General features: G+C 54.9%; 1 protein-coding gene across 4 annotated transcripts in view; it reads left to right on the top strand.

The window, feature by feature from the left end:
- Window positions 1-17,726, top strand: part of MEF2B (myocyte enhancer factor 2B) — a 24,869-nt gene extending 7,143 nt beyond the window's left edge. For 2 of the 4 annotated variants that reach the window (XM_070416501.1, XM_070416502.1), the window contains 8 exons: window positions 13,175-13,257; window positions 13,751-13,954; window positions 15,373-15,507; window positions 15,978-16,125; window positions 16,347-16,480; window positions 16,569-16,650; window positions 16,821-16,932; window positions 17,290-17,726. In XM_070416501.1, coding sequence (XP_070272602.1) covers window positions 13,175-13,257; window positions 13,751-13,954; window positions 15,373-15,507; window positions 15,978-16,125; window positions 16,347-16,480; window positions 16,569-16,650; window positions 16,821-16,932; window positions 17,290-17,515 — 1,124 coding nt within the window. In that variant the 3' untranslated portion in view covers window positions 17,516-17,726. Of the gene's footprint in view, window positions 1-9,008; window positions 9,176-12,001; window positions 12,201-13,174; window positions 13,258-13,750; window positions 13,955-15,372; window positions 15,508-15,977; window positions 16,126-16,346; window positions 16,481-16,568; window positions 16,651-16,820; window positions 16,933-17,289 lie in introns of those variants that run through there. The other 2 variants (XM_070416505.1, XM_070416504.1) reach the window with 2 other exon arrangements.

Raw genomic sequence — 17,726 nt, 5'->3', positions numbered from 1 at the left:
AAGGGTGTGAATCTGAGGGGTGTGAGCCTAAGGGGCAGATTGTGTCAGAGGGGTTGTGAGTCCTACGGTTGTGTTTCTGAGAGGTCGTGTGTCCAAGGGGTGTGTGGCTGCGGGTTTTGATGGCAGTTGGGGAGGACTTGTGTGTCCAAAGTTGTGCCCCAGCCCCTGCTGTGTGTGTCCGTGAGCTTTTCTGGTCTGTGGGCTGCAGTGTCCTCCTCTCCTGAAGCACACCCCTGTCCGTACCCTCGAGGCTCCTGTGCGTAACCCCGTGCCTTCCTGCTGTACCTGCACCTTCGCGTGTCATGGCCCCAGACCCGCATGTGGCGTGACCCTCTCTGAGTGCCTGTGACTGCTCTGACCCTCCCTGCCCCATGGTGTCTGCCTCATGCAGCAAATGTGGGGCCTCCGTTGGACTCACAGAGTGCCCATGTGGTGGGTACGGAGCCTGGGGTGGTGCCTCGAAAGGGGGCTACCGCCTTCCCTGTCCCTCAGTGTCCCCCTCTGGTACATGGGTCCGGGAATAACAGTGCGCACATGACAAACTGGGGGCCGTTACTCTCATGGTCACGGTTCCTCTTCCCACCTTCCTCCGAGTCCAGAGCTGCAGGTGTTGGTCAGTGACCGGGGGCCCTGGCCACCCCCAGTCCTCAGCCATAGACCTGAGAAGTCAGAAACACGCCTGGCTGTGGTAGCTCAGTGATTGAGCATCGACCTATGAACCAGGAGGTCATGGTTAGACTCCCGGCAGGGCACATGCCCGGGTTGTGGGCTCCATCCCCAGTGGGGCGTGTGCAGGAGGCAGCCGATCAATGATTCTCTCTCATTATTGGTGTTTCTAGCTCTCCCTCTCCCTTCCTCTCTGAAATCAATTTTAAAAAAAAGTTTTATAGAAATAGCTGAGGCCTCCTGCCCAGCCTGACCGAGAAATCCTCATTGGGGAATATCTGGACCTTTAGCGTCTGGGTACAAGAACTCTTTTGGGGAGAAGGAACTAGGTCAGTGATGGCGAACCTATGACATGCGTGTCAGAGGAGACACTCGAACTGATTTTTTTGGTTGATTTTTCTTTGTTAAATGGCATTTAAGTATATAAAATAAATATCAAAAATATAAGTCTTTGTTTTACTATGGTTGCAAATATCAAAAAATCTCTATATGTGACACGGCGCCAGAGTTAAGTTAGGGGTTTTTTTTCTTCTTCTTTTTAAGTGTAATAAAAATTACTTTGTTTGGTTTACAACATAGAAAAAATATACTGTTTTTAAATAAGAGTAGTTCTTAATAAAAATGATATAATTTTCTTTCAAAATGGACTATCTTTTCACTTAATAAACATAAAAATTAAAGCAGCTTCAAAATATATTGACCATATTATTACAAAGTGCAGCAACATAACATTATGTGCGCTTAATAAAGTTTTTGAAGTTTGAGCCAAATTTTTTTGAAAATTTCACATGAAAGAAAATTTATTTTAAAAAATGAAAAATATCTGCAGCTATTGCATTATCTTCATATTATTTTCAAAATATTGCATGCAAATATGTGGATTTTTCTCTTTTGTTGGAGTCCAGCCCCAGCAGGTCCAGGGGTTCCCAAAGGTGTGGACGGAGTCGGCAAAGAAGGAATGACATGGAGGCAGCGTTCAGTTGATCAGCATAGCCAGGTTCCCAAGTTAGGGTTTTTCAAAATGCTGACACACCAAGCTCAAACGGGTCGCCATCACTGAACTAGGTTCACAAAAGTATTTAGACTTGGAAGGATTGGTGTGTGGGGTTTGAAGCAGCCTCTCTCTCTCCTGTCCTGTGCCTGCCTCCCACCACCCCTCTGAGCTGAGGAGTGAATCTTGGCTTCCAGGGAATGGAAGTTCTAGAGCTGGAAGCTGACTATCACTGAAATTCCCACTTTGCAGGTGGGAAGACTGAGGCCAGGTACAGACACGCAGGCACTTCATGATGCCCCCACCCCAGCTCTCTGAGAGAGCAAAAGCCAGGCGCTCCAGCTCTCTGAAGGCCTGACAGGTTGCTGCCCCGCTCTGAGCTCCGTGGCCACCCCTGTGACCTGAACAAGTTGAGCTCCATCTTACTTCCCATCTCCAACTAATGATGTATTTCATTAAATCATTACCCAACCAAGCAGACATCTGGAAAATGCAAATTAAGAGGAGAAAGGGAATTAAAATCATTTATCACCCAACTCAGATGCAATGAACGTAGATATGTTGGAGGTTTGGCCTTCAGGAAGATTTGAGGCACGTGCACCTGGAGACAGATGTCATTTTTTAAAAAAATATATTTTATTGATTTTTTACAGAGAGGAAGGGAGAGGGATAGAGAGTTAGAAACATCGATGAGAGAGAAACATTGATCAGCTGCCTCCTGCACACCCTCTACTGGGTATGTGCCCGCAACCAAGGTACATGCCCTTGACTGGAATCGAACCTGGGACCTTTCAGTCCGCAGGCCAACGCTCTATCCACTGAGCCAAACCAGTTAGGGCAAGATGTCATTTTTTGAAAGGATTTATCATAGGCCTGGGATACCATTTGGGGTGACAGCGCTCACCCCAGCCCTGGCCCCTTAATGCCCATGGGGTACACACAGAGGTTGCGTCCCATTTCTGATCCCCCAAAGGGTCTATATCCTGGGGACCTGTGAGGTTGCCCATCATCCCCAGGCTCCGGAACAAGTGTCTTGGACTGATGGTACCCAGGCCCACTTCCCAGACTGGGTGGCCACAGGACCACTCTGGGGTGCCAGCCCAGGCTTGCGTAGGGATGGTGGGGGAGGCAGGTCTTGATGTGTGGCCTGGGAAGAAGCCCGCTTCATCCTGTGTAAAACGGGGCAGCTCTCTCCGCTTCACTGGGCTGTCTGTGGGTCAGGCAGGCCCTGTGTGTAAATGAGGTGGCGCGTGGGCCCAGGCGCGAGGTGCCATCCGAACTGTGACCAAGCGGAGGTGCCTGTGAGCCCCATCCAGGTCCACCTCGCCCTACCCTTCATCAGGGGCCAGGGAGGCCTCCGGTCCATTGGCTTCCCTGTTCTGTTCTGCAGGCTCAGGTTCACCCAAGGTCAAGGCGAGGACCTTGGGAGGGAAAACATCGAGGCTGTTTGGCATAAGGAGCCACTACCTTGTCCACTCTCCACACCCACAGCCCCCACTGCCTCCTGACGGACGCTGTCCCAACCTCCTGCCCAGACAAGACTTCTCCCTCCTGCAGCCGCTGGTTCTGCTGAAAATCCTGAGTCAGACCCAGCCCTCCCCTGCTCATGTGCCCTTACGGCTCCCCATTGCTCTATAGTCCGCCCTCCCACCCTGATCCCCCAGGCTCCTTGCAGCCGCCCTGCCGTCCTTGGCCTCGCCTCACCCTGCCCCTCACTCACCCTGTCCCAGCCACACCGGCCTTCCCTTCTGTCTGGAACCCACCCAGCATGCTCCCACCTCCAGGCCTTGGCATCTACCATTCCTTCCATCAGGCAGTCCCACAGGGCTGGTGTCCTCTCATTCATGAGGCCCCCTTTTCAGACAAGCCCTCTGGCCTCTCTGTTCAAAGCAGCTCCTTCCACCACACCCTCCACTGCTTCCCCCTGTTGAATTTCTTCCTTGAAGGCCTCTGTCCCTGATGCAATTATATGCCGGTTGTTCTCTCCCCTACAAGACTAGGCAGCGAGGGAGGCCAGGCTGGGTCTGTCCTCTCCCTGCCCCCGTGTCCCTGGCACCTGGTGACATTTCTGGGGGAGTCGTGGGGGACCAGAGATGCCCCAAGGCCCTGTCCTGGAGTCTCTGCTGACTGTGTCTTGGGTCTGTGGAGCTGTGGGCTGAGTCCCTTCTGCCCAGCACTGACAGATGTGCTAATTTCCCAAGCTGGGGGAGCTGGGCCTCTGGGGACACATTTCTGGGGCCCCACGGGGAGAGCTTTCTCTGGAACAAAGAGGGAAACCTGGGGCCGTTCCTGCAGCTTCAATGTGGCTTCGGGGACCTTGCCGGGGGTGCTGGGCAGTCCTGGGCTCCAATCTGCCTTGGACAGCAGGTTGGGCTCTGAATGTAGTCTCTGGCCCCAGGAGTCAGGATCCCAAATCTCTAGGGAGATTGGGTAGGGCAGAGGACTTCCGTTTGCATCGTCTGTGACAGAGTCTGGGCTCTGTGGCAGGTGAGCATGTGCCAGGTTGGACCTGCATGTCCTCAGGACATGGTTCCGAGATGGCAGTGGGACTTCGGAAGGTCAGCCCTTCGCCTGAGAGAAGCACAAACACCGTCTAGTTGGCTGTTGTGCTGTTGGCTCTTTAGAGCAGGAGTTTCAAACTGGCGGCCTGTGGGCCAGGTGGGAGCCTCAAATGTGTTTTGTGGGTCACGAGGTATTTAAAAGAAAAGTGAACCAGTTGCCAATGTTTCTTCCATTATTGCTCATTCACTTAGGAAGGGTGACTGTGGGCCTACTGTGTGCCAGGTGCGTATGAGGCCATCCTTGCCCTCACAGAGTAGACATCCTCACGGGGCGACATGATTATCAGATAAAGCAACAAGGAAGCACACAAACACCCAGTAGGGCCCAGCTGGTGTGGCTTGGTTGGTTGAGCATCATCCCGTGCACCAGAGGTCTCTGGTTCGATTCCCCGTCAGGGCACATACCTGGGTTGCGAGCTTGAGCCAGCCCCTAGGTCCCCACAGTAGGAGGCTGTGCACGAGGCAGATGATCGATGTTTCTATCTCTCTCTCTCCCTTTCCATTCCTCTCTCTCTTAAAAAAAATTTTTTTCCCAATAAAAACATTTAAAAAATCCAGTAGGGCTGAGTGCTGCAGGGAGAGATGGGGATCCTGCCTGGGGAAACCAGTGCTTCCAGAAACAGGAGTTTCTGTTCAGCCTTGAAGGAGAGCTCCCAGGCCTGGGCATTCCGGGGGGAGGGCACAGCCGGGGCTTTGGGAAAGGGAAGCGCTGTCTGGGGCTGGTGTGTCAGGTGCCTGGAAAGGCACAGAGGTGGTCTGGGAATTTGCCGGTACCTGAGGCCTCCCCAAGAGGAGGAGCAAAGGGGAAGGTGCAGAGCTCGCAGGGGCCCATTATACAAACAGGGAAACTGAGTCTCAGAGCACTTCAGGCAATGAGTGTCTGGTGGAGCCTGGATTTTTTTAAAATATATTTTTATTGATTTCAGAGAGGAAGGGAGAGGGAGAGAGAGATAGAAACATCAGTGATGAGAGAGAATCATTGATCGGCTACCTCCTGCACAGCCCCCACTGGGGATCGAGCACACAACCTGAGCATGTGCCCTTGACCGGAATTGAACCCGGGACCTTCAGTCCGCAGGCCAACACTCTATCTGTTGAGCCAAACCGGCTAGGACTGGAGCCAGGATTTGAACCCTGGTCTGGCCAGCCTCACAGCTGTATCCCTGGCCCCTCAGTGGATGGCCATAACGGGCCCTCCCAGGAGCAGGCCTGGGGAGGTGTCTCTTAAGGTGGGTCTGAGGATTCACAATGGGTCTCAGTTTTCCCAAGGATGCCAGAGGGAGCTAGGAACAAAGGGACCCCCAAAGGGTCTTCTCCAGCTGGAACATTCTGGGTTTCTAGGATTCATAGCTGCATCTGGGTGACACACCCCACCCTCAAATTCCCAGTTCCCTTGGAGGATAGGCCCTACCTGTGTCTGGGGGCTTGAATGTAATGGGGATCAGCATGGAGTCTGCATATATTTGGGGAGCTTTGAGAGCCTGCACATTGTCGGCAAGGGGCCTGGTGTGTTTGGAATGTCTGCCTGTATTTGGGAATCGGTGTGCATTTGGGGGATCAGCATGTGTTGAAGGCTCTGTGTGTGCTGGCGATCTATGTTTGGGGATATGGGTGTTTGAAGAGCTGTGTGGGTTTGGGGAGTCTGCATGTATTGTGGACGTCATGTTCTGGGGCATTTTCTATGCAGGAGCCACATGTGTTGGGTAATGCATGTTTCTGGAGCTCCGTATGTTTTAGGCACCTGGGTTTCTGCATGTGTTTAGGGGAGTCTCCCTACCCTCACCCCATCATCCATATGTCCCTGCCCCCTGTCCTCCCAGCCTACCTCCATCTGCCTGGGCCCTCATTCTGAGCTGAGGGCCCCCCTCCAGCTGAGGAGCAGGGACCCCAGGTCAGAGCCCAGTGACAGGTGAAGAAGGTAATAGCATCTACAGAAAACCTACTTCTGAAGCCCCACCAACCTCAGGCTCCCCTGACTCCCTATTTTTCAGGGGAGGAAACTGAGGCCCCGAGTAGTCTGGCCACCAGAGAGTCAGTGCTGGAGCCTACCTTGTCCCCGAGGGCAGGTGTGGGGCTCCAGGGGTGCTGTGGGCTGAGCCAGCCCCTGGGTCACCCACAGTGACCCCATCTGAGGCACCATCTCCCAGGTCCCAGGGAAGAGGCAGGCACAGAGCTTGGGAAGGTCATTGGCAGCTGGGGTCAGAGTCACTAGAGCCCTCAAGAGGGGAGGGGGGGTCCTGGCTTTCCAAGGGGCTCTTCCTGTCGCCAGTAATGAGGTACTTGGGGAGCAGGTGATGAAACCACCGCCTGGGTTGCGTGAGGCGGTTCTGGCCTGATTTGCTGCTGTGGCCCAGGAGCAGCGCCCCCTCCCCGCTTCGCACAGTCCCTGCGGGCCCTCACCTCCCCCCACCACCCACCTGCCTCTCACTTCTCCTTTCCTACCCTCCTTTCCCGGCCTGGGTCCCCACCAAGCTGTGGCCTCTGGGCGCAGGGTCTGGCAGCGAGCTGCCGCTCATCCCCCTATTAAAGTCCCAGTGGGAGCCGAGAAGAGGAACTTGCTTCGTTCCTGATCCTTTCTCTCAAACCCTCACCGCAAAGCCTTGGGGGCACGATTCTGTGGCCCATTTTATGGGGAGGAAATGGGGGCTTCATGTTGCCAAGTTTGTCCTGTGCTTGTCGCCATGGCACCTGATTCAGCGTCCCCAGTCCCAAGGCCCAGAGACTTTGCGGCCGCCATTCCCCGCCCCCACCCCTCCTCCCCAGCTGGTGGAAGAAGGATTCTTACCCCCATTTACAGGTGAGAAAACCCGAGTCCTCACGTGGAAACAGGCCAGGGTGAAGGGTCAGTGGGAGAGTGGGATTCCTTTCAGGCCCCACCTCCATCACCGGGGGCTCAGGGGTCTCACCAGCCAGGGAAGTGACCATCATGGCCTGAAGGACCCCTGGGATATTTGTTGATTGACTTAGTGACCACAAGTCTCATCACAGAGAGTTTGTGGTACTCAGAAGCTCATGAAAATCTTCCTTCATCCCCCAGCACTTGCCCGGCACCGTGCTCAGACCCGGGACCCAGGCTCCTCCCCACCCCAGGTGTGTGGCCCAGTGGTGCTGTCCCCTCTGTAGACAACTGACCCATGCACTTCTGCCACCTGCACCCCATTTCAGCTCAGGGCCCCTGTCTCTCACCTCAGCCTCTCCCTGCCACCTCACTCCTGCCTAGACAGCTGCTGCTCCCCATGGCAGCCAGGAGCAGGCGGGAGCTTTTTTAAACACTTTTGCTTGAGATAAATCACAGAAATCATCCAAGTAGAACTCACACATTTGCACAAACTGAACACCTCCCTGTACCCAGACCCTGGACTGGGGGCCAGAACACCGGCCTCTAGGTCTCCTGCTGTCGTCACGGCCCCTGCCCTGCGGCCTCTGTGCTGACATCCAGCACCGCACGGGAGCTTTGCCTGTTCTGGAACATCATGTAAACGGACTCATCGTGGCATGTCTCCTCTGTGGCGTCCGCTCTGTTGAGTTGGCGCAGGTCTAGGAGACTCCCCGTGCAGACGCATGGGCCGAGTGCATCCCTTTTCTGTGCAGTGTAGCCGCCCGTGGTAGAATCTACCAGAAAGCATTTACCAGTTCTCCCTAGGAGGGTGTTTGGGCCGATTCCAGTTCGGGGCTACGATGAATGAAGCTGCTGAGGACAGTCTTGTCCGTGTCCTTTGGTAAAACATAGGCCCATTTCTATTGGGTGAATACTGAGATGAGCAATCACTGTGTCACAGGTTAGACATACGTTCATATTCAGTAAATGCCAGTTTTCCACAGTGGCTGTACCTCTTTCCCCTCCCGCCACCAACACATGAGAGTAAAGGGGATTTTTTAAACTGTAAGATCGTATCCTGACCCTCCCCTGCCCCCAAGCTCTCCATGGCTTCCCATTGCCCTCAGAGTAAAGCCCACAAATACCTAAATGACCCAACCTCCACCGCCCTCCCCACCACCATGCGCCTCACCTCTCCCCTTGCCATGCTGTCTAGCCATGCAGATTTCTTTGCTTTTTGTTGTGTGTTTTTTCCCCAAATGCCAAACTCATGATCACTCTGACCTTTGGCCCTTGCAGTTCCACTGCTAGGACCACCTTCCCCAGACCTCCCACCACTGACTTCCCTCCCTTTACTGTCCTTTCTCGTGCTGCAGGTCTTGGCCCAGATGTCACCTCTTCAGATAGGCCCTTCTCGAAACCCCTGGCCGACGCCGTCCCTTTCATAGTCAGTCCCTCACTCGTTTTGGACTTCAGACAAACGAAAGTTTCAGGGAAGTGACCTGGGCAGTTCCCATTGTTTTCAAAGGTCTGAGTTAGTTTAGATAACATTGCACTTTCCTGTCCTTACGGTTTGACAAAACAGCCATACAGCCCTCCGGGCCCATGGTCTTTTTATGGTAGGTCGCAGTCACTTTGCCAGTCTTCTGTGGCCATTGCTCTACTTACACTTTCTGCTTCTGAGTCTGCTTATCACAGTGGCCGGAGCACGGTTGATCTTAATAAATGTTAAGTATTAGGGGGTGAAGAAAGGGGTGGGGAAGTGGTATCTCGGTTTCAAATGACCACCCCACTGCCCGCCTGCTCAGGCCCCATCCAGTCTCTCCATTGAGGCTCAATTACATGCTTCCTCCTCTGAGATGCCCCCTTGGATTTCTCCTGGCCCTTCTTCCTTGCTCCATTTCCCGTCCATGGGTCTACCTCTCTGCCTCTCTGCTGGGCAGATGCCACAAACTCTCTGCTTTCTGGCTGGACCTCGGTGTGGGGATGCACAGAAGAGGCTTCCCCAAACCTCAGCCTCCCCCCCTCGTGCCTGGCACATTCAGCAGCCACCACCACCTCCCCCCAGCAGTTCCGATCACGCCAACATCTGGAGCGCTGGTTGCTGGTCTGTCTGCGGCTCGGGGTGGGGATTTGCATGTGAGTACAAATATATATGCACACCTTGGGTCTTCCACCCCCACATTCCTTGGCTGGCCCTTCACACCTGGGCCTGAGACAGGTCCACTCAGTGGCTGGATTTGCATGCGCGTGTATTTCTGGGTAGGGAGTCAGCTGGGGGAGTCTGAGAGGAAGTTGTTGAGGGAAACTGGGGGTAGTTCAGACGTGTCTCTTTTAACCTGCTCCATTCACCCGATCTACCCAACAACCCCTATATTTGATCCCAAGGCTTCCAGTCTGGATCCCAGCTCCACGGATGTACACATCCCCAGCCCCATGGGGTCAGAACTGAAGGGAAGGATGGCCGCTGTAGCGGTCTAGACTGAGATCAGGAGGGCTTCCTGGAGGGATGGATTTAAAGCACACACACTATATTTAAAATATGTTTTTATTGATTTGAGAGAGAGAAAGGGTCAGGGAGAGAGAAACATCAATCCGTTGCTTCCTGCGTGCCCCCTACTAGGGATCAAGCCTGAAACCCAACCAGGAATCAAACCAGCCACCTTTGGTTCATGGGATTATGCTCAACCAGCTGAGCCACACAGGCCAGGGAGAGGGATGGATTTTTTGAGCTGGGTTTTGAAGTGTGAATAAGAGTTGTTGAAGGTAGAGAACGGTGGTCAGGGATTGGCTGGGGCAGGGCCTTGAATGCCAGGCTGGGAACTGAAACTTTCTCCTGATGGTAGTAGGGAGCCATGAAGAGTGTGTGAGCAGGGAGGGTCATGACCAAAGCTTTGTGTTGGGTTGATCCCTCAAGGGCCAAAGCTGGGGATGACTGTAGTTCCTGTGTGGGGATTGGGAGTTCCAGGGTCACTGAAGGTTAGAAGAATGTGAGCCCATCTGTGCCTGTTGGGCCGGGCCCCAGAGAAGGCAGAGGATGTGGGACCTTCTGAAGGACCCAAAGAGACCTGGGATACCGTGACTTCACCCCGTCTCTGCCCAGATGGATGTGGCTCTGGCCTTTTCTCCAGTATCCGGCTACCCCCCAGCATGGACAGGTTTTTCAATGATAACTCAAACTCCATCCTTCTTTCTCAAACCCTCCCATGGCTCTCCGTTGCTCTTAGACCCAAACTCACAGCCTTTCCCACAGTTCAGAGGACCCAGCGTGGCCCTGCTTCTCAGGCCTCTCCCTCAAGCTCCTCCGTCCAGCCTTGTTGCTGTGTCTTATCCCGCCTCAGGGCCTTTGCACCTGCTGTCTCTTCTGGCTGGAACTCACTTCCTGTCTCGGCTCTTGGGTCTCAGTTCCGAGAGACCCTCCTGACCTTTTGGCTCTTGCTTGCGGCTCCCCTATTGTGTGACCCCTGCCCTAGCAGGGATGTCCTTGTCTAAAATGGGGACAGACTGAGAAGGGGCTGGAGTCAGATATTCCAGGCTCAGATTCTCAGGTTCAAGTCCCATGTTCCCATGGGACCCCAGGCGTGGGGGGCATTTCCGGAGTCATCTTGGCACCGGGACCTCCGGACCAGTGCCCCACTTCTGTCCCCGGGGATCCATCAGGGCCAGGGCAACACATCCCAGCCGTGGGAACGAGTCTGATTCTAGCCAGGGATTAAAATTAGCCCCCGAGGTTAAATTTAGCAAATCAATCCGGAGCTAGGGGGTTGGTGGGGCTCTCATCGGCTGGGCTCTGCATAGTTGCGACTGCTCAGAGACCCAGCCCAGAGAGGGTAGAGGACACTCCTGGGGCCACACAGAGGGCCGCTTATGATGGCCAAGGCATCTGACACTCCTGGGCCCTGGGCCTCTGGGATGAAGGGGGTCCCACCCAGACCCCTCAGGCAGAGGTCAGAGAACCAGCTATGGCTACTCGTGGAGACAGACCTCATTTCCCTACACTTCACCAGGGCTTGTTTCCAGGTCTGTGCCAGGTGCTCTGCATGCCATACCCACTCCATTCACAGAACAGCAATCTGAGCCCAGGGGAGGCCCCCTTGGCTGAGGGCTGCCCAGGGGGTCAGAGACTGGCTGGGATCTGAGCGCTGGCCCCCTTACCCTGGGCAGGCCTGTGACATTGCCGCAGGCACCTGTGACATGGGAGTGGCGGGGGGTCAAGTGTGGTTACAGAGGAGTGGAGGGGTGTCAGGGATCCGGGGCCTTGGGGTGGCTGACTGTACAGCATGACGGGCCCTCAAGACAGGTTTCTTCGTTCCAAGGATCCCTGCATGGGGGCACTGGGGAAGGCCTGGACCCCAACATGCTGCTTGTCTTGGGGACATGCTGTCCTCCCAGAGTTGCCCACTCTCACTTTTGGGGCTCACACTGGGGAGATCTGAGATCCCTGGGAGGAGGGTCCAGGGTGTCGCCCAAGTTGCCCTGGGCCCAAATCGGGGTCTGAGGGCTCCAAGCCTAAGGTCTTTCCAGGGCAGGGGTGGGCAACCTTTTTGTGAGTGTGTGCCAAAACCAGCAAAATCTCTGACTCAAAATTCTTCTGCGTGCCAACCCTAATTTTTTGAGAACAGGTTACGCCTACTTGGTATCTCTTAAGGTGTACATATTTGAAGAAATAATAAAATTCATTCGAGCGACAAAAACACAGTATATGATGATGAAAAATACATTTATTTTTTATGTATACATGTTATGTAAAATTATTTATTTATCTAATATGCACCTACACTGAATTTATCTGAAAAATAAAAAAGTCTATATTAAGGAAAAAATTGTAAATGGAAGATTATAAGAGAGGGTTTTTGCGTGCCAGCAAAAGTTACTGGCGTGCCATGTTTGGCACAGGTGCCAGGGGTTGCCCACCCCTGTTCCAGGGCATCCTTACTTCCTCCTGGTAGAAAGTGGGGCAGGGGTGGGTTTCTGTTATTTAAAGTTTTTTTTTTAATTAAAATTTTTTTAAAAAATAGAAATAGTCCATAATCACTGAGGGGAAAGTTGGAAAGTTCAGATCATCAAAAAAGGGGCAGGGGGAGAAGACACGAAAGGCCACACATTGTATGATTCATTTACATAAAACGTCCAGAACAGGCAAAGCCATGGAGACAGAAGACAGGTCAGTGGTTGCCAGGGGTCAGGGGAGGGGATGGGGAGTGACTACTCATGGGAATGGGTCCCTTTCTGGGGGGATGAAAATTTCTGGAACTAGATAGAGGCGATGGTTCTACATTGTGAATAACTAACTGTCACTGAATTGTGCACTTTATTTTTTAAAATATATTTTTATTGATTTCAGAGAGGAAGGGAGAGGGAGAGAGAGAAACATCAATGATGAGAGAGAATCATTGACCGGCTGCCTCCTGCAGGCCCCCCGCCCCACACACACCTGAGCCCCACAACCCAGGCATGTGCCCTGACCTCCCGGTTCATAGGTCAGCACCCAACCACTGAGCTACACCAGCCGGACTTGTTTTGTTTTGGTAACCGCGGGCCTCGATCTTAGTTTGAGGAGCTGTTGCGTGTTGAATGAGATGAAAGGTGTCTGATGGGCGGATCAGGCTCGCTTTCAGAGGCTCAGGATTACCGAGAGCTGCAGCGATGTCCCTCCAACCTGGCCTGTTGAGGGCTCTGAGGCTGTTGCCAATATTCATAATAACAATACGTATGCGGCATCTGCTATGTGCCAGGCAGGAAGGTTAGCTCCTTTCGTCCCCAGCAACAATGAGCAGTACACAACACTGCCCCCCCCCCCCCCCACTACGGCAGACAGGTGCCCAGGCGGTCAGGCTCCTGAGGCCCATAGTTACCAGGGGGTAATGTTTTAGATGCTGGGGCAGGAGCATTTGTACTGCCATCTTTTGGCTGGGTCAGCCTTCGCCTCATGTGGAATTGGTGCAAAGGTGTTCATTGAATATCGACTGTATCCTGATCTGGTTGAGAATGGGGGCCCTGGGGGGGGTCCAGCCTGCCTTGATTTCCCCCACCATCTCTCCTCAGTGCCTGGCAGGGGGAAGTGGAGGACAGAAGGAAAGCTGGTTGCCTGACCCACTTTCCACCCACTCACTCTGTCCTCTTTTCCTTCTCCCACAGACCAAGGTTGCTCTGCCCAGCCTAGGACGATGGGGAGGAAAAAAATACAGATCTCACGCATTCTGGACCAAAGGAATCGTCAAGTGAGTTCATTGGGTGGGAAGGCATTCATGGCAGGGGGCACAGCCTGGGCAAAGGCCTAGCGATTTGGGGGAATTGTAGGGGAATGAGTCTTGAAGACAAGTCTGGAGTTTGAGATGTAGCATTTGCTCATTTTTATAATGATTTATTGAAGTCTTGGTCACAGAGGAGATGGACCTGGACACACACACACCCGACTCAGAGGCCTGGATCAGAGGGAGGCACAGAACTAGGGGAGCTCAGAGAGGGAGTATGGGCTCTGCCTAGGAGACCAAGGACAACTTCCCAAAGGAGAGGTCATTTGGGATGGGTTTTGAAGCATCAATAGGAGTTTGCCAGGTTGAGAAGTGAGAAGAACAGCCAGAAAGAACAGCACATATAGAGGCACAGAATCATGAGGCATGTTCAGAAAACAGTTAGGCCCCTCCATCTCCCCCACCCCATCCCACCCCAAATCTCTGTCTTCTCCCTCTCACCTGTGGGTGCTGGGTCTAGGTGACATTTACCAAAAGGAAGTTTGGGCTGATGAAGAAGGCCTACGAACTGAGCGTGCTCTGCGACTGTGAGATTGCTCTCATCATCTTCAACAGCGCCAACCGTCTCTTCCAGTATGCCAGCACGGACATGGACCGTGTGCTCCTCAAGTACACGGAGTACAGCGAACCCCATGAGAGCCGCACCAACACCGACATCCTCGAGGTACCCCGGGCCCTCCTCCCCGGGGAGCCAGCACACTCTGCTGGCTCAGAGCCCGGGGACTCTTGGTTTGTACAAAAGATGGGTGTTGCAGTCCAGCTTTGCTGCCAGTTAACACAGGTTTCGGATACTAGAGTGTCCCTCTGGGGTAGTTCCCTGGCCAGCAGAAATAAAAACATCAACCAGCCCTGGCTCAGTTGGTTGGAGCGTGGTCCCATACACTTAAAGGTTGTGGGTTCGAGTCCCTGTCAGAGCACATGCCCAGGGTTGTGGGCTTGATCCCCAGTAGAGGGCATGCAGGAGGCAGCCAATCGATGTTTGCTCTCACATCAATGTTTCTCTCTCTCCCCCTCTCACTTCTTCTCTCTCAAAAAAGGAAAATCAATAGAAAACCTTTTTTAAAAAAATCAACTGCCCTAGCCAGCTTGGCTCAGTGGATAGAGTGTCAGCCTTCCGACTGAAGGGTCCCAGGTTCGATTCCGGCCAAGGGCACATGCCTGGGTTGTGAGCTCATCCCCAGTGTGCAGGAGGCAGCTGATCAATGATTCTTTCTCATCATTGATGTTTCTATCTCTCTCTCCTTCCCCTTCCTCTCTGAAATCAATAAAGAAATATATATATATGTATATATATATATATGTATATTTTTTTTAAATATATTTTATTGATTTTTTTACAAAGAAGAAGGGAGAGGAATAGGGAGTTAGAAACATCGATGAGAGAGAAACATCGATCAGCTGCCTTCTGCACACTCCCTACTGGGGCTGTGCCCGCAACCAAGGCACATGCCCTTGACCGGAATCGAACCTGGGACCCTTCAGTCCGCAGGCTGACACTCTATCCACTGAGCCAAACCGGTTAGGGCAAGAAATATATTTTTTAAAAAATCAACCACTATAGATTGAGGGCTGTACTATGTGCCCCTTACACACATTGTCTCATTTAATCCTATCACCCATTTGGTGAGTACAGAACAGAAAATAAAAGGCACCGTGGAGCAAGCTGACCTCGCTGAGGTCCAGGACCATGCAGGTCACTGGTCCCAGGTAGCTCAGAAAGTCCTATAAAGTTGTCTTCAGGTGCTCCGTTTCTTGACATTTATTATGCACCTACTGCATGCCAGGCTCTAACGCAGCACAAGGATGCAGAATGGAGAAACCAGAGTTGTATTCAGGAGTGTGAGGACAGTGCCAGCCGGCTGGGGTGGACCTGTGGTTTCAGGGCAAGACAGTCCTCTCGCACACAGTTGGAACTTAGCAAATGATAAGTCACTGGGGTCTTGGTCAGTGGGATTTAGCTGGAGCAGGCTGTGCCTGCACTCTGCCCCACCCACAGAGCCGGTAGGTCTCTCCCCTCACCATATAGCCAGGCTCCCTGGCTAGGATGGGGGAGATTCATCCTGCTGTGTCCCCTGCCCACAGACACTGAAGCGGAGGGGTGTGGGCCTCGATGGGCCAGAGCTGGAGCCAGAGGAGGGGCCTGAGGGCCCGGGAGAGAAGCTTCGGAGGCTGGCAGGTGATGGGGGTGAGCCAGCCTTGCCCCGACCCCGGCTCTATGTAAGTGACTCCCGGCCCTGCCATGAATGTGCACATCCCCCTGCCCCCCGACCTCTTAGGCCCACGTGGTCAAGGCCGAGACTGGAAAAGGGCCAAGAAGCCTAGAGTATGGTGGTAGGTCTCTGCCTGGGTGGGCAGGAAGAGCTTCCTGGAGGAGTGGGCATTGTAGCTGGGGCTTTGAAAGATGAATAAGAGTTCAAAAGGCAGATAATTCCTTCTTTTCTTTCCTTCTATTTTATTTTTTTATTCATCAAATACCTGGGAAGCCCCCTCAGTGCCAAGCTCATGCTGAGTGAGAAGCCTCGGCTCTGGGCCTAGCTGTCCAGGAGCAGCAGAGCCAGGCCCCTGGGAGGTTAGGCCAGAGGGGGGAGCAGTGCGGGCTTCCAAACGGTGGAGGCTGGGATATTCTCTTGGACTTGGTGTCCTCACCTCCTTGGCCCTCCAACCACTCGTGTCCTCTCTGCCCTCAGCCAGCAGCCCCCACCATGCCCAGCCCAGACATGGTATATGGGGCCCTGCCCCCACCAGGCTGTGACTCCAACGGGCTTGGGGAGGCCCTGCCCGCCCAGAGCCGCCCATCCCCCTTCAGGCCAGCAGCCCCCAAAGCTGGGCCCCCGGGTAAGCATGGGGCCTAGGCCCTGGGGAAGGTGGGGGCGGGGTCCCAGGGGAGCCTCTGTGTGTGTGTGTGTGTGTGTGTGTGTGTGTGTGTGTGCGCGCGCGCGCGCGCGCGCGCGGGGGTCTTGGCTCAGCACTGCTTGGCTGTGTTCATCACTCTGGACTCAGACTTCGGTAGATGACGTGGCTGCCTGCCCTCTCCCTGGGGGTCTCCTGCTCCACAGGCCTGGCCCATCCTCTCTTCTCACCAAGCCACCTTGCCAGCAAGACACCGCCACCCCTGTACCTGGCAGCAGACGGGAGGAGGCCAGACCTGCCTGGAGGCCTGGCAGGGGCCCGAGGGGGACTGAGCACCTCAGTGAGTGAGGGGAGGAGTGCCAGGCTGAGGGGGCAGGCAGGGTGGCCTGAGCGCGGGCCTCAGCTTCCCCCTCACCCTTTCTCCACAGAGAGGCCTCTACAGTAGCCTGCAGAGTCCATGCTCGGCCGCAGCTCCAGGACCTTTCCCTTTCCTCCCAGCAGGCCCCCCAGGTATGCACCCCCACCAGCTCTGCTGTGGGCGATATCGGTACACCCGCCTGCTGGGCAGGCCACACTCCCCCTCCTGCCAACTGAAAACTGGCTGGTGGGGTGGATCAGGCTTGGGCAAGGGGCTCCCAGCGGTGGGGGCCTCAGCCCACTCCTCTTGCCCCCGCCCCCAGAATATGGCCTGGGAGACCCCCCTCCGCCCCCCGGCTTGCTGCAGCCCCCTTCCCTGGCCCCCTGGCAGCCCTCGAGGGGTGATGGGCCCCTAGCCGGCCTTGCCCAGCCCAGGTAAGTGCCCCGATGCCTCTCCAACCCCGAGTCAGGCTCCGTGGGGCCCTTCCACGGCTTCCGAAGCCCCCAGCCACTGCTGACACCTGGTGGCCACTCCTGTTTCTGCACCCAGCCCTTCCGGAGTGCGGGTGCGGGTGCGGAGGGCGGGGGGCGGGGATTCTATTTTGGAAGCCCCAAGAGGGAAGGCCACCCCCTCCTTTCCCAAGGTCCTCCCGCCAAGCCTTTGCCCAAGCCCCGTGCCACCTCCTGGCTTCCCTCCCTCCTCGCAAAGCTCACACGGCCCCCATCTCATTCATGCGCTCTCTCTCTCTCTCTCTCTCTCTCTCTCTCTCTCTCTCTCCCGCCCCCCTGCAGTGGGGGCCGCAGCCTGGGCGAGGAGGGTCCTCCAGCCCGCGGTGCCTCCCCACTGACCCCCCACGTCAGCATCAAGTCCGAGCGCCTCTCGCCAGCACCCGGTGGCCCCGGCGACTTTTCCAAGACCTTCCCCTACCCCTTGCTCCTGGCCCGGCCTCTGGCAGAGCCCCTGCGGCCCGGGCCCCCGCTGCGCCGGCTTCCCCCTGCGGATGGCTGGCCCCGGTAGTGGACCCGGGCGGGTACTGGCCTTGACCCCCCCACCAGGCCGGGCGAGGGCAGGAGGACTCCCAACCTCCCTCCGGGTGTCCTCAGAGAAGACCCAATGGATGTGACTCCCTCCACGGTGGTCCTGGAGGAGGAAGGCTGGGCTGGATCCATGGTCCGGCTCTGTCGCCCCTTCCTGAGTGTGTACCCACCAATAAAGCACGTGGGCTCCA

Source organism: Myotis yumanensis, unplaced genomic scaffold (genome assembly GCF_028538775.1).
Source record: "Myotis yumanensis isolate MYYU_CA2020_CCGP unplaced genomic scaffold, mMyoYum1.0.hap1 SCAF_5, whole genome shotgun sequence".
Classification (NCBI taxonomy): domain Eukaryota; kingdom Metazoa; phylum Chordata; class Mammalia; order Chiroptera; family Vespertilionidae; genus Myotis; species Myotis yumanensis.
This window is presented reverse-complemented; position numbering and strand designations above follow the sequence as displayed.